Source organism: Xiphophorus hellerii, chromosome 5 (genome assembly GCF_003331165.1).
Source record: "Xiphophorus hellerii strain 12219 chromosome 5, Xiphophorus_hellerii-4.1, whole genome shotgun sequence".
Classification (NCBI taxonomy): Eukaryota; Metazoa; Chordata; class Actinopteri; order Cyprinodontiformes; family Poeciliidae; genus Xiphophorus; species Xiphophorus hellerii.
In genome coordinates, this window is record NC_045676.1 from 10,948,660 (window position 1) to 10,971,213 (window position 22,554).

General features: G+C 39.5%; 1 protein-coding gene across 13 annotated transcripts in view; it reads right to left on the reverse strand.

The window, feature by feature from the left end:
- Positions 1-22,554, reverse strand: part of LOC116719882 (nuclear factor 1 X-type-like) — a 124,820-nt gene that overhangs the window by 67,018 nt on the left and 35,248 nt on the right. For 11 of the 13 annotated variants that reach the window (XM_032562657.1, XM_032562653.1, XM_032562650.1 and 8 more), the window contains one exon: positions 10,418-10,949. In XM_032562657.1, the coding sequence (XP_032418548.1) occupies positions 10,418-10,949 (532 nt within the window). Of the gene's footprint in view, positions 1-10,417; positions 11,139-11,648; positions 12,377-22,554 lie in introns of those variants that run through there. The other 2 variants (XM_032562651.1, XM_032562645.1) reach the window with 2 other exon arrangements.

Sequence of the window (22,554 nt, forward strand, 5' to 3'; positions counted from 1 at the left end):
AAGATAACGAATACAACATGGATCTAAATCTTACTGCTCTTCTCAGACAGTAGAAAGGACTTTGTATGTGCTTTTGCATGTGATGAAATAATTCCTTGAATGATTTAAAGATCTTGTCGTCTTACAAAATTCCCACATAAGTGCAATTTACTAGTAAAGTCGGTGGTCATGTATTCATTTTCACACAAGAATACACTCTCAAAATACAAAACACACTCAATTTTACAATGTAGCACAAAAATAAAATGCAAAACAAACCAAAGAAAAAAATATTTATTTTAAAGATGTGGCCTCTGTGTATTTATGAAATACACACAGATATATTTTCCCTTGAGTTTTCTTTAATGTGTTTGCCAATGTTGTAAAGTGGTTGTGTCTGTTTTGCTGTTGTCGTTTTTCACCTGGCTGCAGAGGAAATTTCCCATCGGGAAAATAATGCAATAATATTGATACTGATAAGTCAAAATATTTACACTGAACAAGAAAAAGGATTGTGTGGAAAAGCATACACACTCATATATTATACATTGAAAATACACCTCTCTGCTGCCTTTCTCCCTCTCATTCTCTCATCTGCCTCTCCAGTTTTCTTTTATGTAGGAGGCAGCACTGGGCACCAAGCCATGCCACATCAATATGCGTGCTGGTGAAAACCCTTCCCCTGCTTAGCCTGTGTTTCACTGCCGAGGCTTTAAGTTGTGGAAGCTTTGGCTAATGTCACCGGATACGGCAGGTCATGTTAGCTTGTATTTATTTACCGGCGGACGGCAAGCTAGCACTCCCACTGTGGAGGGCCAGAACCGGGCTGGCCTTGTCGTAGGAACCTGCCACAGTGACAGCCCATTGTCGGAGACAACACCAGCTAGTGCCACCCTGGAGGCAGCTTGGATTGTACCCAAACAAGGTTCCCTGGGAGCCTGGGTTGCCATGGTGGCAGCCGAATTTGGGCCCAATAAATGTGAGGCGAACAGGCGGTGGTCTGGGGAGGGGGACTCTAGTGCAGGAAGGCAGAGGACTGAGGAAGGAGGAAAGAGGGCACCCCAGAATATTAAAAACATCAAATCAAAAAGACGAGTGAAACACTAACCTCAATAGTCAAAGAGAGACGGAGAGAGAATAAGTGTGTTGCGTGTGGCTGTTAATTAAGGACACAAATAACGGATGAATTTATTCTGTCTTCTACTTGTTCGAAGTTCTAATTAAAAAGTATGAAGCTCAGCTGTCAGATCAGTCAAGTTACAAAGTGACAGATGCACTTCTCATATTTAACTTCACAAGGCCAGAGGTATAAACAAGATGAGCTTGTGAAAGAAACTGAGAGGTTAAAAGGAATGGAAGCTGTTAACGTTGAAAGACGCCACTCTCCTGGCTTCTCTTCCCTGTTCTTTTAGTCAATATTCACTAAGTGGTTTGAAGTGACTTAACACTAATCTTTGAATTCAAAACCTCATTTCCTCTTAATGGAAAAGTTTTCATGATGAAGTGCACCATGGGTCTTTTTAGCGCTCAGTTGACACCTCACTCTTTGCGCTGTTAGGTGAATGAGACGAATATTAAACAGCAGAGGCAGAGAAAGTTGCAGTGGCCTGTTCACCAAGGTGTCCCGAAGATCCTTGGACTCCAAACATGCAGCTGGCTTATATTATCGCGTAAAATGCTAATTGACACACATCACCTGGTGTGCAAATGTATAATGAGCCATACATATGAACTCTCTCACATATTCACAGAAGCCTTGCCAAAAAAGACAACGCTCCCTGCATTGATTTCTGCTTGACATACGTACACAGACTGTCAAAGAGTTTCACCCACAAGTCTAACCCCACATTACACAATCACTCAACAAATTTGTGCTCAAGACATTTCTATTATATTTTATAAATTGTACAAAATTATAAAATTGGTACTTAATGTAAGCAGACAATTTATACATTAGATGGTCTTAATCTGGTTGCTATAAAATGCTTGTTGATAGCTTTGTCCGTCTGAAAAAGAGTAAAGTTAGTTTTGTTTTAATTTTCTTTTTTATTGTTGCTTTATAAGTTAGTTAATTGCACAACAATAATGCTTAGAAGAAAGACAACCTTTTTTTGTTTTCGTTGTTAAAAACCGAAAAGTCCTGGAATCACAAACTCATTTTGGAAAAACTGCTTTTCAAACATGTGCTCGTTATGTGTGTAATGATCTCCAAATACACCCAACTTTGGATCATTATCTTCATTTAGTCATTTTAAGCTACTTTTAATGACGGGCTTAGTAGAACAGTTTCACCGCTTTTAATTAGGTTTTATGTAATGTGGGATAGTCAGGAATTTTTTTTCTTTGAATAGCTTGATTATTTTCTTTATTATGTGTTATAGTTGATTAAGTTTATATTTAGCTTTGAGTTCTCCCGGTTTATGCATCTATGACAATAATTGTTGCCACTCATCTTGATCTAAGAGCTGTTTCTTTTTTTCTCAAATGTGATTTTGTTTAATACCTGTTTCAATAAAATAAAGTATTACAATCCAGGTGCTTTGTGAGTGTTTTCAACAGCGGATGCACTTTAAATACTATAAGAAGAAAATAGAGAACTAATAAAATATAAAGTGGAATAATTTCACAAAATTTTTTACATATAGCTTTAAGCTTATTGTCATCTTGTTGAACTCTCATTTTTTATTTCTGCAAAAAAAAAAAAAAAAAGCAGGAAAAAAAGAGAAAAAAGAACCCTCTCTAAAAAAATTGTGTAAAAATTTGTCATACATCTGAATGAATATCCAGCTTGCCTGTTCTCCAACTTAACTTCACACACCTCCCACCTGCTCTGCATCCCCTTTGAGCTCAAATACACCCGAACGAAGGCACACACACACACACGCATACACACACTATGCCACTCCACTCCAAACTCATCCTGTTATCTAAACAAGCACTATCCTCTCGTCACCGTCACAGGGTTCCTTTTCTATGTCCTCAGAGAAAAGAGAGACTGTCCTGTTCGCAGATGAATAGGCTCTTTTGATGAAACGCTGAGCCTTGTTTACTGCCACTCCATTTATTTACCGGCCTGTTTTTCAAGTCGACATTGAGCGACACTTTACCAAACACCCACCGGAGCTCCCTGTCGAGTCCCCCCTCCATCCAAACCTCTACTTAACGGCGCTTCTCATACGCCACGTATTTATTCAAATACACACCCTATCCCTACTTTCAATCCCATGATGTTTCTTTCCCCCCCGTTTCATCCTGCCTCCTTTTCTGCGTCTAGTGTCCTAGATCTGTGGCCAAACTGATTTAAAGCTTACTTGCTTACACGGATGCATGCCAAATTTGTTTCTCTGCCATTCTGGTATGTTTCTCAACTAAATCACTCTTTCGCTCCCCTCCCCCTAAACTCTCCTTCCTGCTCTTCTTCTTCTCATCGTGTAACACACACCAAAGGACACCTTCATTAAGCATTTTTCTCAACGAGGAAGAGGAAAAAGTGGCACCCACAGTATGATTATGTGAAATGTTCTAAACAGAAAAATAAGTACCTAAATTAGTGATTAAATTAAATAGTCTGAAAATCACATAAAGTGAAAGCAATCAACTTGCATACAAAAAAGACGGACTAACGAGCAATCAAGCATCAAAGCCTGAAAGCACACAAGTATACAATTTACAAGGCAGAGCTCGAGCCTTTGGAAATAAACATAGTCACTAAAAGGCTTTTTGTTAATCATTTTCCTCATCTTCATCCAAATTAGAGTTAAATAAAACACCTCCAATGTAAAAGTCAAGGTTCACAGCCTATGGCAAGCAAATAGCAAGCGTAATGGTCCTATTGAGTGCTAAAATGTTTGCGCTCACAAGTTATTATGAATTATTCTACAGCCCAAAATAGGAGACCAGGGTGTTAATGAGGCTAAGGAAGGGAATTCATTTGAACCCTGAAGAGGAATAAAAGAAAAAAACATGAACAAGAGAAGGAAAGAAAAGAAATGAGAAGAAAGAGAGGATCAGAGGGAGGAGGTTGGCAGGAACTGTGTATGAAAATTTGGCGCCTTCCAAACAGAGAGATAGCATCGTGCCAAAAGAGACCGCCGACACAACTCCTCTCACTTTCAACATCAGACTCCTTTGCTGTGTTACACTCGCCCACATAATAATTTCATTATTCTTTAACCCACATGTGTAAAATAAAATAGGTTATTTTGAATTTTTTTTTTTTCATCATCTAAGTCAGTGCTGATCCAATGTTTTATCCCGATAAACTCAGCAAAGCTACAGCAGTATGGCAAAGCACAAACAATGCAACCAGAGCTAAAATGTTACAGCTATCAACATTAAACCAAGCACTGAGACACATATTACAGCAATGCTGTGGCTATGAGGTAATACCGCCAGTGACCAGTCTCAACAACCTTTGCCAGAGCCTTGCTGTGATTGCAGCCCGGCTAAAAGGCTGCCGTCCCTGGCTCTCTCTCCTCTTTGGCGGCCATGCCCAGGAACGGGACTTGCCCACTGCTCTCTTTCTTCTATTCATTCTCCTGTTCCATGTCTTTCTGAGGTCAGAAAACCCGCCTGAGTTGGTATATGGTTTTTGGGAACACACACATTTCATGGTCAGCAACACTACAAAAGCCTGAAAAGAGACTCGGCACTGGGAAGACAGAGTATTAAGACAGACAATACGTCCCCCTTGGTGCTGCTGACTCTTTGCCTTTTCTCATTCACATTTTTTTTTTCACTTTTTCCTTCTTTGTACCTTTTTATTAATAACATAAAAGGTATGTCAAGTTCAACTAATTATGAATAATATATATAAAAAATGCTACACACACAGAAAATGTCTAACACTGACAAAAATGAAAATGTATTAATTTGGGAAATTTATTGTTTCATTTTATTAAATACATTTATGAATATTGATCTGTTCAAAATATTTCAAGGTACAGGTGCACTAATTTCCATTGAGGTCTGACTGGTTCATTTGAATAATTGAGATTTTTTTCCTGTGAGGACACAAGAAAGAGAAGAAAAACTAGCATTTTCAAAGTGGTAATAGTTCTCAAAACAGCAGAAAGTGAAGTACAATAATTTTCAATAATTCTTCCAGCTACGCCTTAGTGTTGACCTTAAAGTAGTAAAAACAAATCAACACCCTTGTCTGAGTTTTTATTTCTGATGTGAATGAATAAGGAACAGATCAGAACCTGATCTACCAATCACAGATCACAACCACTCCAGGGAAAATGAGAAGATTTCTTTTACGCTTTACCAACTACGTCACAATCCAAATATGTGAAACATAAACATAAGCACAAAAATGCAGCTTTAAATCAAAGTGAAAATACAGCAGAAACAATAAAGACAATATGAAGCTACATTTAACATTAAAATATATTTTTTAATTTCATATTTTATATTTAAAAAAATAGGAAAAAATAAAAAAGGTTCTTTTCCATTTTTTCCTCTTCTCTTAGAGAATAAACAGAAGAGGTTCAACAGCTGGGTTCGTTCAGAAAGATTAGAGGGAATCTGAGAAGAACGTGTAAAAACATTGAAGGCACAAGCTGCCATATTTGTCTGTTCAACCACATACTGATGGTCTCTACATGTCACTGGAATAATTTGTTTACCACATCTCTCCTGACGCTGAAGCTCTTCACACAAAAGGAAACGCATGCGGGTAGACCAGAAATGTACATGGCTGTTAGTCTCTCCCGAGAAATCTGGGTTTATCATTATGTAAAGAGGGGGAAAAAAGCCTTCAGCTATTTTTAGGGCAACAATTGTGCCAATTTTCACTGGTCAGTTTAACTGGAAACCAAACATAATGCTGTCTTTCACTTTTATTTCTTTGAGTGTGCTCTGCTCTTCATGTTCTCATGAGATAAACACAGACAATGCGGTTTTGGATCAGTCCATGTCTGCCTTTGACACTGCAGTGTCAGCATGTATCTGTGTATGTACATGTTTCTGAGTAAATAAGCACACAACAAGGCTTTGGCTTTCCTTACACCAGCAGCCTCCAAAACGCACTTTTTTTCTTCTTCTGAGGCCAAGAATAGTGTGAGAAGACTCCCTGTCAAACTCTCGCTGCATCTTAACCCTTCAGATTTTACATGTGTGTTCCTGATGCCCGACAGAAAGGCATCAGGAACACAGTGAGAGCGATCAGTAAACATACACCGATGCCAAAGCTTCTCCCTGTGTGAAGAGCTTTCCTTAGCCGACATCAGGCCTCGTTCCCACAACACAATACAAAAGCCTCTGACCTGATGGACTCCCCGAGTGTCAAGATTTCATTAAATCAAAACTTCACTGCTGAGTGTCACCCAGGGCTCCGCTTGCGCAGACACAAACACTCACACACAAAGACAGTCCACTCAACAACTATGGTGTCTCGGGAGCCTGAGAAGAGACCGGGAGCTAATTAACAACAGATTACTTTCTCAGAAAACAGAGGAGTTATAAAAGTGAAGACCCACGCAACCCATCACAGTATCAACTTTTACTACGCTGTAAATTATTCATCCCAGCAGCTTTGATATTCCGTCCTTTTTGTTTGCCTTCCTTCAACTGACACTCCGTTTCACTCCCCAGCCAAAGTTTACCTTGCACATTGCGGGCCCATAAATCAAGAGTTTTTTCTTTTGTGATGAACGTAAATTGGCGTTTTGTTTCTGAATCCCTGCCGTGGTCAGGGAGTTGGCCGGAGGCTGGCCACGGCACCAGGGTTTCTCTGGACTTTCTCACAGAGCTGTCCAAGGCATTACTACTGCAATAGTGAGACGGAGGCGGGATCTGGCATCGCGGAGCGTGGAGTGTGGAGCGGTCATAGCAGAAATGGCAAGGCGAGCACATTTCACACCTCCCTCAGAGTGACTGCAAATTTCCTGTGCTGCACTTTTGATTGGAAACACATTTGAAACATCTTTTCATGATCACACTTACAGCGTACAAAGAAAATATGAGAAAAAAAAAGAAATATGAAAAAGGTCCAAACTATGAGTAAGTGCAGTGAGCTAACTTTGGACCTGACAAATGTTTTTTTTTATATATATCTTTTATTTTTCCTACCCTGAATAAATCAGAAATGTGCTGAGTTTAATCTAAAACAGCACACAGATTATAAATCAAATAGCTCACTGAAGACTTTGAGAAGCAGCCAAATAAATTCTCCTCAGATGGTGTAAAAGTGGAGCCACCTATGCAGTAGTCAGACTCGCAAGAAAAAAAAATATCTTAACTGGTACTGTAAAGTAAATCAGAGCCAATACACTCTGTTTACAGGTTAATAAAGAGTCCCTGCTGTGTTGTTCTAGCAGACCCTGGGGCCAAAAGATCATTATCCTTATTATCATAGACCAATCACTTACATCTGAAGGCTAAGAATACACTACACTGTGAGCTGCAACACAATCCTGCTATATCTCATACTTATTCAATGCCAGTGCTCCAGCTGCAATGTACAAAGTGTAGTTGTATTTATTTTTTCTCTTTATCTAAGGTGCCTCAAAGAAATAAGAGGAGAGGGTTGTCTGCTGCGGTGTTGTGGTTAATTCAGAAATGGCTGCGGTGTGTTCTGCTCTGTAACAGAGAGGATCTCAAAAGCTGGCTGGCTGCAGAACAGTCTGAGAAAGCCTGACGGCAAGCCCAGAGATTCCCCGTGGCAGCTTTTGCCACTCTGTCATAAACAAAACACAAGACGTCTTTCTCTTCTTCCCACACCAACGGGGCTCTGGTGCTGCCAAACCGAACAATCACTATTGTAGCCTCTTCTCCTTTCCAATATGCTCTCTCTACCTCACTCTCTCTCCGTGTCTCCTACAATATAAACAAAAGAGATCAGCGGAGGCTTTACCTCTGTGAGAGCAACAATGAGGCCGATGTTTAAGGAGGCAAAACAAAAGTGTGTACAGGATCAAAGAGGAGCCAGGAAGACAGAGAAGCTAAAGACTGACAAAATGCAAACCATACAAAAACAAATAATGAACACATCTTCTCATTTGCTGCAGCAAGGCAACAACAACAAAAAACTACACACATCACTGAAACTGATCAGCATGACATCCGTTTGCAAGGTGAAAGTTAATGTCGTGTTTCTAATTTTCAGCCAAATAAATCATTTAAAGCACGACTAAAACTGAGCGTCAACTCTTTGAAAGAATTACTAAAACAACCGAGGAACACTGCATTAGCCAGATAAGATAAGAGAAAACACAAAGTAAGTCAACATCATGAATGGATAGCACACTGTGTAGAAAGTGTTTTACTGTCCTGCTGTAAACCAAAGTACTGCAGAGGAGTGGAACAGCTGACGTCAAGGAAGCAAACTTATGGTGATTAATTACAGTTTCCATGTGTGTGCGCACGAGTGAACAAGAAACATTTTCTGATTTGAAGAACCGGTACAGTCTGCTCCAGCAGTCCATTATACCGATCAAAACTATAAAATATATAAAACACTTAAAATATTTACTGCAACCTTGTTTGTCTGATCTTTGTACCTTTAATGTGAAACTTTACGTGCTGAAAATGTAGTGTAAAAAACCTTTAATAAAAAATATATATAATGAAGACATAATTTGAATTTTAAACCATACCTTTGAGAATCAGTGCATTATTTAATTTAAAACATATAAATTTAAATAATATAAAAACACAAAACACTAAGGTATTTTTGTAAAATCATATATATTTCAATAAGACAAAATTTCTGTCAGAAAAAAACCCCTAGTAAATTCAATATCATTGATAGACGGCTTATCAAAAAATGATAAAATTACCATGACAACAATAAAAGAGACTGCCCGTTACATATCGTTTATTACCATCAAAGAAAGACTAACAAAGCAAAGCTGGAGCTGCTGCCATGGTTTGGCTCAGGCTGTGTGAGGTGTCTGGCCTGGACTGAGGTTTAACGTGGTGGCATGTGTGTGTGTGTGTGTATGTCTCAGAGAGAGAAACACTGGGAGTTGCTTATGATAGCATTTGGCTAACAGAGCAGGTCGATGTGTTCAGGCAGTGACGGGGGACATGCTGCGTATAAATATATATGTACTGGTTAAATCAGTGTTTAAAATTTCCAGAAAATCCAGCTGAGATAACATTAGGTCATGAGCTTGTTTGAACAACCAGACAGCAAATGGTGATGTAGTGTGTATTTGGAGGATTTGGCTGTGAAATGTATTTTGTGAGAGTGTCTGTGTTTCTTACACTGTGAGAAAAAAACAGAACCCAACCAGTGTGTGTGGAGTCCACGCACTGGAAGCTGCAGTGATGTTTGGCCGGGTGTGTGAGTGTGTATCTATGATGGTGGCTGAGATACAACAATGTTTGGCTGTTTCAAACTGTATCTGTGATAGTCTCTTGGACGAATGTGTGCACTGTGTTGGTCTGTGGACGTAATTGTGACTAAAACCGTGTTTGGCTGTTTGTCGGAAAGTGAACTAAAAAAGATGAACGAATTAAATAAAATAAAATAAAAAAAACAAGAATGTGTGGTTGTATTTAGCTGTGTTTTCATGGGTGTGAAAGTAGCTTCAATAGTACTGTCTGTCTTTAAGCGTTGCCGTTTTGTGTGTGAGCATGTGTTTGGCAGTCAGGTCCAACGTGGTGCTCGCTGTTCAGGCAGACAGCGAGGGCAGCAGCAGCCTGTGGCCTGAGAGCTGCAGACTCACGGCTCTGCTCTCTTCTTCTTTCACACACACAAAAACACACAATCTGGGCTTTGGCCAAGTTACCGTCCCTGAATACAGCAACCTCCTCGTGGCAGCTCCACGTCCAGCAATATTAAAAAACAGCGACTCCCTCTTTGTGCAACGAAAACATTACGTTTTAGAGCACCGATCGTCTCATACACTCTCCCTCTCAGACACACACATGCTCACACAGGCATGCAAATTCTTTTCTATAAAAAAAAAACACAAAATATATACTCATGAAGCCATAAATTCCTCCCTCAGAAATATAAACAGAAACTTGCCAGAGCAAGCTGGAACTATGCCCCAGACACACATCCAAAATTTATTTTTATTACTATTGATGCTGTGTTGTCAAGTAAACAACACAGAAAAATAGAAAATAGAAATATCAAAATGACAGTGGTTTTGTAAAAGCAGCACGAAACATTACTTTTATTATTCGTAAAAAATTTGCATACATTTTGAGAATAATTTAAATTATGAACATTAAGATTTAAATATACAATGTAATATATAAAAAACTTCTTGGTGTAGCTTTTTTCAAGTTTACTTATTCATTTATAAATACACATGTAAATATTTGTTATTTATGTAATTAATTGTCCCCCACCCAAATCTTTAATGTCTTCATTTGTGTTTCTCTTCATGTCTGTTCATATTAAAAAATCAGTACGCCTAATTGTGCAGCACGATTTGAGTATTCTGTGTACAGTAACAGTGTGCAGGTTGCAACATACCTGGCGTGTGGACAAAGTAGGCAAGGTAAAGGTCCAGCTCCTTGACAGACACTCCGATGTGGTGTGGCTGGACACACAGGCCAGGGTTGGTGCACTGTGGAGATTTGACGAGCCGCTCTCCGTCCGTGCTCTCTAGGGGACTGCCCTTGAACAGGATGACCATCACCAGGTCCAGCCGCCACACCTTGTCGGCCTGGCGCAGGCAGTCGATGCGACGAATCTTGCCCTTCTGGTCAGGGTTGGACAGCACGCAGCAGGGGGGCTTTTTGCCTGTGATGGTGAGCACAAAGTCCTCGCGGAACTCGGGCCGGATGTCCTTGCGGAGCTTGGCCAGCAGGCGCGAGGCCCACTTCTGCTTAATCTCTGGCTTCTCCCCGAGTAGCTCATCTTTCACCGCACGCTCTTCCTCTTTGGACATGCGCTTCTCGTGCTTCTTGAAGTACTTGCGCTTGCGGGCCTGCAGGTTGAACCAGGTGTAGGCGAAGGCGCGGACGTGGGGCAGAAGGGCCTCGATGAAGGGGTGGAATTCATCCTGGATGAGAGAGGAGGACGGGGGGAGGGCGGACGAGGAGAGGGAGGAGGGGGGGAGGCACGAGGAGGCAGAGGAAAGAGAGGGGGAAAACGGGGGAGAGAAGGATGGGGAGAGAGGAAGCGGGGGTGAGGAGGGGAAGAGAGAAGAGAGGCAGTTAGGACCGGCACGCAGCATGGAGGAGCGGCGCCTGCTCCGTGTGAGCGGAGGGAAAGAATGAGAGAGAGGCGCTCGGAGACTGACAGAAAGAAAGAGAGATAGTGATGGAGAGAGAGCTAAGGATGCTTTCCACTCTTTAACAGGGAGACATCACACTGAAGGACACATATACAAACCACTGACAGACTAAGGTAAGAGATGAACAAAGAAGTTACATTTTATGCTTAAATTTAAAAAAAAAATATTAACAATGCATATTATTAAATATGGGCAACTTTTTCTCTAAATAGAGTAAAAAGAATCAGTTTCGGATTGAGAAAGTAATAACAAACAGACCAAAAATTCTATAAAAGGCAACTGAAATCACTTGGGTCATGTCACAAGTTACTAAGCTACTGAAATGAATTTAGTTGGTTAAAAAAATAGAAATAAAAATGCACTATTAAGAAAAAATTTATGAGCATTGTGTCTGAAATGAAAATTGACCAAACAACTGGAATAAAAAAAAATACGTGAATAAAATGTAAACGACATGGTAGTTACCATTTCGCTCTTTCATCATAAATTCACTCCATCGATTGTGGGTAAACTTAAAATGCGGAACCAGAACCAGTGCAGTGACTGGATTGTTGAGCGCTGGAGTATTGCTGTGAATATTACAAAACAAAAGACTGAGGAAGAAAAAAAAAAAAAAGCAAAAACAGAAGCTGAGAAACTGTCCAATAAAAGCAGCAGGGGGGAAAATCTGAGAAAGAGGAGACAGGCCAAAAAAGAGGCACAGTGCAATACCAGCACAGGAACACAAGAGGTACTGGAGCAAGAGTAAAGAGCGGAAAAGGTGCTGCTCAAGAGCACATCAGAAGGAGAGTGCAGAAAAGTTTAGCAAGCTCTCTATGTCAGCCATTAAAATCAAATACAGACTCTGATGTGTAAAAATTAAATTAAAATACATGAGGCAGAAAAAAAAGGATCAAAAATCAAAACATTCTTCTTTGTTCACAAAGACGTGGAGAGAAAAATATTTCGATGAAAAACAACAACAAAAAGAGATTGGTTGGCAAAACTGCACATGGTACTGGTTGTATTCTGATCTGCAAAAGAGTCACAGAGAGAGAGAGAGAGAAGAGCTGACAAGGGGGGTGCGGACGGAGGAGAAGAAGAAGAAGAAAAGGAGGGAAAAAAAACAAAAACAAGAGGACCGAGTAAATGTTGGAAGACTGTGCACGACCACTGGCAAACCCGAGTGGAGCTTCTTTTTTCCCCCTTCTTTCTCTCCAACTCTGGCTCTCCCGTTCTCTCTTCCTCTCCACTTTCCGTCTCTAACCATTGACTGAGTCTGTGCCAACATGCAGAGGGCCCACCTATTTGGCACGGAGTCTCTCGCAGCCCAGCCAATACGCACGCTCCCAGTGCTCAAAGGGAGGGAAGAGAGAGATGGCAGAGGGAGAAGCAAAGAGGTGGGGGTATGGATGGTTGGTGGCTGGTCGTGGAGAAAGGATTGGGGGGTGGACTGTGTGCGGTGCAGGCAGAAGGCACGTCATTAGCCAAACAGACAAGTTCCAATCTAGTGCAAAGGCAAAGTCCAGAGGATATTAATTTTACATGAATCCAGACAGCACCCGCCTTCTAAAGCTAACACCCCCCCGCACGCGCCTTCGTCACCAACATGGTCACAGCCATCCCAACAAACCAGCTTGCTCTCCAACCGCAACCACCCTCCCCAACACCCCCTCACACTCTCTCTATGTGCTTGCGTTACACCACCTTGGCATGGGATGGCATGAGAAAACACAGACCCAAAATCCCACTAGACCCTGGGACCAGCAGCTGCTCCTGGATTTACCACACAAACAAAGAGAATGGTGTGTTGGAGGGGATGGGGGACTAGGAGGACCCCCCCACCCCCCACATCCCACCCCCAAACAAAAAATACCGTCCAAAAACATGCTCTCTTGTTTCAAAATGCACTCTTATGTCCAAACTGGCCCCTTCTTCTCTTCTCCTCTCCATTTTTTGTCACTCCACTTTAATAGCCCCCAACAGCACAGACACAGAAACATATTAAAAGTTTCTGTTAACAAATTAGGGTTCAATCCTAGTTGTGGGTGAGAGACAATTAAGCAGACTGCCGAAAAATGCTGTGGTGGCCAGCTTCACATGAGCAACCCACGCATGTTATGCTTTTTAATACTGCGACTGAATACTGGAACTGTCTTAAACAGACAGTTCTGATTTATTAACAGCTTTCCTAACCAGAGAAGATGGCTTCAACCTTATTAAAAGTTGGTTTCCTGCAGCAGACAGTTTATTGCCTATCAGACAAAAGTGGAGGAGCACAGCTGGTTGCCCTGGTCTGGTCTGTAATGGCGGATAATATGTCCTCTGCAAGTTGGAAGAAAAGGCTGGCTCTAACCAGGAACAAGTTCAACTTTTTTTTTTCATTCGCAATGATTGGATTTATAATAAGTATGGCACACTCCTCTGATTACAATTACATTTAAATGTCAGTCTCCGAAATTCACAAAAAAAGGGAATAAATTTGCTGAATGGTGCTGTCCAAATTGCATGAATTAATCCACGAGGCTCACAGGAATTACAGAGACATTGTCAAAACTGGAATCTCGACAGTGGGCATCCATAAAAAGCTAACTTGTCATGAGGCAAAGTTGAGGGCACAGCCATGTGATTGTGGGTTCAAGCCACCTGCTGTGCAACGGGACAAGTTGCCTGTGTGAACGGCCTACAAAGGCTATAGAGTCCTCTGGTTGGCTCCCAGGACCATCAGATTTAGTGTGGCCTGCCCCTTCTGTCAGCGTCTGACAGAGGAGCTTCAGCCCAGGCTGACTGGCGGGTCCGCTGACAGGCTGGCGAGCTGGCTGTGAGGTTGGCCGGGAAGCTGTATGGCTGGCTGGGTAAATGACCAGTTGGCAGCCCAGGCAGGTAGATAGCTGGCTATAGTTGGTGGTCTGGTCTGCTGGCTGGTCACTGCTATTGGACCGGCCCGAGTCGGGCCCAGTGCCGCTTGTTCACTCTAACATACGCCTGCTCCACACAGGCGAGCTGATGATGTGAAAATATGGGAAGAGAGAAGATTGCAGGGAAAGATGATGTATGAAAAACCGAATGCAAGTAGATAGAATTAAAAATGTATCTAATATCTAATAACAAATATATGCACACTGTTTATTAGAAGTGACAAAGATCACTAGGATTTTGATAAATTAGCCACAGACAAAGAAACGAAAATAGTCACATTCTTTCAAACTTGATCCTACAATTAGGTGACAGATAAAAACCACAGGATTGCTTTCAGGGTAATTATAACCTCTCCCAAAACTGGTGACACATTTCTCTTCTAATGGTCCGGTTCTGCCACATTTTTTCCTCTGTGTACCTCTTATAAAAACGATCATTGCCATGAACCTTTTATGTGGCTACATGCCCTTCTATGTTAGTAAGCAAATCACAATAAAACAGCTGCAAGCGTAACAGTGATCAAAACTGGGCTTAAAAGTTCACAGAACATTTTGCAGTCAAGGCAAAAATGTTTTATGACTTTGGCCCAGGAACACGTCCGTGTGGCACCCTACTATTTAATATGTCCTTTTATTTCAGTGTTTTTAAAACCTACATTTCTTTTAGCTCATTAGTGATGGCTTTCCCTGTGTGCTCGGAGGTATTTAGAACAATAAATATATAATAGGGGCCATTTTGAGGCCTCAACCACTGGATTTTTAGAGGTATCTGCTGCTCAATAATTTGAGTGAGTTCATCTTATCTCAGCTTGGCCTGTTCCGGCTTTTAAAAAGTGATGACCTTTGTTTGCCAGGCTGGGCAAGAAAAAAAAAAAAAAAACATCCTCCATTCAAACCATGGCACAGTAAAGCTCACAAAGCATGAAATGAAAGACACCTAAACGGCCAAGATGTATGCAGTAGCAGCTTCCAAAGCAAGATATTAACCGTTTAGCGAGTTAGATTTGAAAAAATAAAAACGGAGATAAATTGCAAAGGAGTACGCAACGTTTGGATACTGACGATTTAACACTGAAGTGGATGAAAGTAGTAAAATGAGGCCCAAGATAAAATGAAAACACAAACTAAAACACATTTAAGACAAAAAAAAAACAAAAAAAAACACTGTATCCATAGATTTTAAAAAAACTAAGGGAAAAAAAGTTATGTTTCTGGCGTCCATTTCTAGCTTAAATGAGTGCTGGCATATTTCGATAAAGGAAGGGGAGAAACAGACTCCGCTGAGACGAACTAACAAAAAATCCTAACTGTTACGCTAAACACCGTGTTTATTTCTGTGATAAACAACATGCAATAATATTTCAGAAAAAAAACCAGGGGATAAAGTGAACCTTATGTTTTACAGCGGTCGCCCAGAAGATTCGGGGAACTTCGAGTTTTATGTTTCTTTAATAACTTTCTGTGCGTCCATTTGTCCGCTAACCCTTTTGTCTTTAATCTTTAAAATATAAAACAGCTGTTTTTAGGTGAACTTCTCTGAAAATCGAAATAAACTCACCCACTCGAGGTTTTTAAACGCATTTCTCCAACACTAAGTCCACCTTAATGAAAAGTTTGTCAAAATTAAAGGTCGAACGTCGACTGAGCAACTGAGCAAGGCAGAAGAGAGAGTTGAAAAATAAAGACACCCCTCTTTTCATTCCGTCCGAAAATGCCTCTTGAATACTCCTTTTACTTCTTTCATTTAGCAAAAAAAAAAAAAAAAAACCCTACCCTTTTATAAACACAAAAAAGTAACTAATAAGGCAAATCAACGGCGTGTCCCTGAAATAATGACGTTTTGTACCGCTAAAGAAACACCTGTCTGTGAACTTCGTGAAAAGGACTGATTTAACAAGCTGAATTTTGGCCTGTTTCCAGGGCTTTCCATATAGCTCTGAAAATACTTTAAATTAATTTATTAATATAAAAGGGTTAAAAGCCCGAATGTTTACTGGAGATGTAAAAGACCTTTAGAAGCCCCGTTGCTCGATTCCTGTTAATGAGAAATATGTGATACATTCAGTAACACCATTGCTTATATTTAGAACACGAAGGCATTTTTTACATGGGTCATTTTTTTAGAATCGGAAAAAAAAAACACCGGAGAAAAAATAATTAATTTAATAATGTTTGAAAGAACAAGAAAAGAAACATTAGTGGGGGGTTTTTTGTGAAAACAGCAACTGCAGCTCTTTTTCATATAATTTAAGCTCTAAATTGTCTAAAATGCTGAAAAAATCTTTAGGTTGATTAAAATGTTAAAACAAATTTAGAATAAAATTTATTAACAACCTATGTAATGAATTTAGAAACAGTTTAATATAATGTTGAAAATGATATTTTAAAATAACTGTGTATAAAACAATTCAATTAGAAGCAACTTATTATTATTATTATTATTATTATTATTAATAAACTGACTTGTACATTTGATAAGCACATCTGGAAAATCTTCTGTTCCAAATATACATTCTAATAACAAATTACATATTATAATAATTTCACTATCAAAATTTTAAAAAACAATTATTTTGTAAGCAAAACCAGATTTTCTCAAACAAGTTAAATCATTTATCAGGTTTTTTGGGGGTTTTTTTTGTTTAGTTTTTAACTAGTTAAAATAATCATGCAATATGAGAAATAAGGACACACACTCCAAAACACCCCCCCACACGCACGCCCACACACGCAAAGAAAAGCTGGTGAAGCTTTCTGCTTGTCCGGACTTGTCAAAACTGGAATTTGACTTTCACATCTGCAGTCTAAACTGCATATTGACAATAACTGATGTGATGTAAGGGAAACATTGCGAGAGATCTGGACTATTTTCAATGTGTGTGTGGAAGTGTGTGTTCTGACCAAAACAGACAGGCTGTTTTTTTCATTATTTCTAATGAGCTGTAATAATTAGATCTAAAATCTTTGCATTTTTTTTTCTGAACTAGAGGGAATTTACATTAAGCAGGATGCTGTAATGCATTGAAACACCTCATTCCATTTTTATACACTGCATAAAAGTGAGGTTGAAAAATAGGTTTCAGTATAAGCACATTTCTTGCTTCTTTTTGAAACACTAAAAATAAAGAAAATGCACATGGAATAGCATTTAACAGTGCAACATTGAAGGGAAAGAAATGATGGAAACGCTCATGCGAACCTTCATCTCCTAATATAAAAAATGTCTTTTTTTCATCCTTCAGCTGCTCCTGCTTTCACATATGGACGCAGTATTCCTCCTAACATTGTTCTGCATGACATCTCATTGCTTCAGTTCTTTATAAAACCTCTTCGAATTTATTCTGATCCCCAAAAGAAAAGAAAGAAAAATCCAAATTTTCTGCTCTCTTTCTTTCATCACTACAGATTGATGTTAAAAGTGTGCCTGCTCATCGTTTGTAATTACGCCTGTTTACACACTGAAGCATTACTATGTGTGAAAGTCTGGAAGCCATTTGTGGCATGAGGCTGAGAGGGAGAGACTGAGCAGGCGGGCGAGGGAGCATTAAAGCAGCTCCAAACTACACGAGGACTGATGGCAAGCCGGGCTGCTTCTGACAGGGCTGCGGATGGGGGTAATGTTAGACTCAAATCTGCCTTTTCGTTTGGGGCCATGACTTTTCCAGTTCCAGCCACAAAATGCAAGTGCTTCTCTGATAAGATGAAGGGCTTGGTAATGACTGGGGCTGTTTAGAAATTTGTTCAGTCAAGATTGTTTTGAGGTTTGTGTCCGTTTTTGGCGACTCTGATCATCACCTTGAACATTTAATTACAAACAGAACTCCTCAGAAAGAGTTACTACAAAAAAAACCTATCATGGGAATTGGAAAAGTTACATTGTTTTCATTTAATAAAATGTGCGGGGTGTTTTTTTTATTTTGCCATTAAATAGTTTTTGCTGCATTTCAGCCCAAAATTGTACACATCCTGGCAGAAGTTTATTTAGAGGACGACTTAAAAAGCGGTCCATAGTTTTTGCAATCTGTGTTCACCACAACTCGCTTTGAAATGAACTAGTAGACAAAAAAAAAAGTTATTTCAGATTTCTTAAAAGTTGTAGGTTTTTTTCAAATGCAATGACTAGTCATTTTCTTACTTGCTGTAAATATAACCAAACACCTGTCTTGAGCACAAACAGATTATATTTACCTGCAGGCTGAAGCTAGTGACAAATCCAAATTGAAACAAGACCAAAGCAACTTTCTGCCGCCATAAAACAGCTGCAGTAGTAAAAACATCATTGCCAATATAAAAATCTAATTTTATTTTCTTAACAAGTGTCACAATTTTTTTATCGTGTCTTGTAAAATTTTAGATCCTCTTAATATCCCCAGGTTAAACAATGACCTAATAAAATAAGATGATCCTTTCTACATGGGATAGTAGAAGACTACATTCTTTCATTAGCAAAGCTATTACAAAGCATTAATGGCACATGCCGCTCCTAGAAAACTTTAAAGCAAGAGGAAACAATGCAAAAACATTTCTATCAGATACTATTAAAATTTTAGGAAGTTGGAGTTTAACTTTGCTGTTTGCCCTGTTGATTTCAGCTACCAGCTTCAGCATTCAGGAAATCAAATCTGGTAAGAAAAGAAAAAAAAAAGAAAACGTTAAGAGAGTTATAGACTACAGGAAAGATCTTAATTACTTGTGGCCATTGAAGCCTATTTCAAAAAGATTGGGAACTTTAAAGCAAATTGCGGTAAATGCAAAATGTAAAACACAGAATGAAGTATGTATGGATGACATAAAAGATATTAGTGTTACTGTTGTGGCTGGTGGACAATGAGTTAGAGGTTTGCCCGAAGCATTGTACAATCTTGGCCCAGCTCTGCGTATAATACATTGCAGGGTCTCCAAGGTTGTGTAGGTATAACTGCATTGATATTATTCCTGATAAGTTCAGCTGGGCAGCATAGATCTGACAGCGTGGATATGAGCCTGTGCAAGGGGCAATTTAGGTCTAAAGCCCGTCTCACACCTATTGTCTCCATCCAAACTACAGCAGACGCTACACACACCTTTCAGCTTTCCAGTCAGTACATGCCAGCAGCACAGGCTGGCCACCGTGCCCTGCCTACAGCTGCAGCGAGGGCTTTGAACCTCATGATTAGCGAATACAGCAGGATTCAAGCAGATAATGAAAGCCGATATACCCCTCCCCTCCATCATGCCCGGCTCCGGCAGCAGCCAAGGCCTGCAAGTCCTCGCACAAGAGATGCACTATTGAGAGACTTTCTCCATCACTCTTTCACCCCCTTCTCGTTCTTTTATTCCTCCCCACGTCCAGTTCTGCCAGCCGTAAAGGCGAGATGCCAGCCTCTCTGCCGAAGCCGGGCACTGTGCCCTCACCCTTTATGCAAATGATTTACCACAACCCCAACTCGCACATTCTTTTTGTACCCTCCCAGCTTCGTCTACTCCTCATTCCTTTATTTATTCCTTGTACCTCTTGTTACACCCTGCAACTCTTCTCACCAACCCTTTTCCCTTTCCTGAACTTCCTGGTTTTCACTCATTCGTCTTAGTCCAACTAAATTTCACGTGCTTTCTCTATTTCTGCCATCATCCATGCATGCTCTTGTATTTCCCGCTTTTCTCCCCTTTTCAACTCTTCATTGTGACACTGCCTCTCTCTCTATCTCTAATGCACCGCCTGCTTCTCCCGAGGTTGTACTCTCATTCCTCAGCCGGTGCCAGACGGCAAGTGCAGATACCCCCTTTACGCTGTTTCTTTCTCTTGCTCTCTGCTTAGGACGTTCATCCACAAATTATACATTTGCTCTATCCCTTTCCGTTTTTGCAGTAGGTAAATAATCTGTGAGCATTTTCATGCCAAAGGTGGACTGTTTTCCAAAAATCCACTTGACATGTTTGCCTATCCCTTACATTAAAATCTATTCATTGGTTTTATGATTAATTGCTTCCTTGACTGATTCCTGCATGCATATTCACTATACTTCTATTGTTTGGTTGTTTTTTTCACACAGTTTTCATAAAGCACCAGATTTTATTGTCCAACCTAAAAAGTGTGCTAATTAAGATCTTGATATAGATGCTGAAAAGGCCATAATAATTTCTTATTAAATTGAAGTCTGTGTTGCAAAGCATAATCCATTTGCCATCAGCATGTCACTTTGTCAGCCACAGTCTAAACTCCTATCAGTGGGGATTTTTACAATAACTGTACCATGGGCTGCCCTGCCTTTTGCACCCAAAATATTTTGGGCATCCAAACAGATTTTACCTATATTTTTTGGGGAAACTAAGTATCCTACTTATGTTGTTTCACAAATATACTTTGTGAATTACATGTGAGTTTAAGGTTAAAAAAAAAAATGACTGTAGAAGAATTGAGTTCAGATCATATTTGTACTGTTTGAAGATTTTGTATTTTTGTTCCAATGCAGTTCAGATCACTTAAAAAAGTACTAGTAAAATATCCCCCAAATAACAGTAAGAAGAATCTTGAATCAGTCATTAAAGACATTAATGACATTAATAACTCATTAAGAACATTAATGACTTATTAATGTCCTTAATGAGATTAATCATTAAGGACATTTGGGTTTATTTAACAAAAAAATGTTTTTTTTGTTGTTTTTTTTTTCAATTGTTTATGGCGCCCCTAGTCAGAATGGCACCCAGGTCATTTCGCCCATGCCACTTGCTAGTATTATAAGGTCTTGACATAGCAGTGGTTCCTTTAAGGTTGACACCTTTAAGCTTGAAATGAGAAATAATGTAGATCTTGAGTCTCGTTGTTTTGTTGACAGAGTTAACTAATAGAGATTCCTTACTACCCTAACTGACAACATTTGGTTACAAAAGCACAGAAAATGTCTTTATCGCTTTAAAAAAATCACTGGCAGCATTTTGGGTTGTTAGCAAAAAAATTTTTATGACAGAATGATGGATAATATATGTATGATTTGTAAAAACTATGGCTAGTAGTGAATGGCCATCACTTACAAACGACTCTGAATCTGAAGTACCACACACTTCAGAGTTTCATGTCAACAGTGATTTCTTCAAACCTTAACTAGATAAATCTACACTGAACAGAGATTCTTGAAAATGCAGTTTGAGATTTATAAATCCTTTTATCTGGTTTAGAAAACTTAAAAAGGAAAATTTTTTAGTGGGTTCTGTTTTTTAGCACACCTTAGACTGGTATAAACACCCAAATCAATGAACTGGTCAAACTTTGAAATTCTGAAGTTGGGATTTGTGAACCTTTCATTATACTGGTGAAAACATAAAAATTGGGATAGAAAATTTCCTCCAAATCATCACTAAAATCTGACTATTGTGAACTCAATAATGCAAATTGCCTGATTTTTAATTAGTACACCCTCAGTGCTCATAATATTTTCAGATTTTTTATTTTCACAGAACTCAAAAAGTCCTAAGTAATCTGTTATTGTATTTTTACAACATTGTTCTTGAAAAACTGACTAAACTAACGGGCATACATATGCAATTTTAAAATATTTTCAACACATTGCAGGAACAAATTGATAAGAGAAGCTCAAAATTTGTACCACCTATACATAATAGGTTCTTTTGTTTTCTTGAACTTGTGTTTGAATTTATTTATTTAATTAATTTTATGTGGCTTTATCTATTTATTAATTTTCTGTTGTTGTTTTGTTTGTAAACTGTATCTTGACAATAACTTATTATCCCCATGCTGATAATTTACAAAAACTAACATCAAAAAAGAAAAAGGATAAAAGAGAAGCTTAATAAAAGTGAAAAGCAAAAACATATATAGTTATAAAAATCTTTAAAATGCCAAGCAATAAATGGTGACCGTGTCATATGTTTATGTTAAAATCCTTTTACCACATCAGTGGATATGTGCTGGCTGAAACACTGCAGCATGCAGATTTATTTCACCTTATCACATAAAGTAGAGTTTTTCAGGCACCAGTTTGGCACAGCAAGGGTTAAACTGTGCCTGCTCCCTGTGGCATGATATGAGCTGGGAATTTGCCTGTGCACTCTGCCTTGTCTGCTCTCACTTGCTAGTGTCAGTAGGTCAAAAGTGGATATAGCTGCTCCAAGTGGCTTCCTATGTGACTCTGTACCCAGTGTGGTCATAAGGTTCCTTTTCCATACGGCCCTCTGGGAGCAGGGTCCTAATCTTTGCCATGCCTGACTGAGTCTGGGCAGAAGAGAAAATAGGCTTTTTGATCTGGTGGCACCGCTCAGAAATGACATTGCAAGGGTTAAAGGTCACTTTGCCATTTTGAGTGGCATTCCCCGCTGAGCGACCCCCATGCCATGCCGGAAGGAGGAAAACACAGCTTCGAACACAAGCGTGGCGGGTGACAAAGAGCCTCCAAAGCCACAGAAAGTCATTCATGCTCATCCCCACAACAACAACATCTAAATCACTTTGAAACTTTTATCATCTATGACCACTA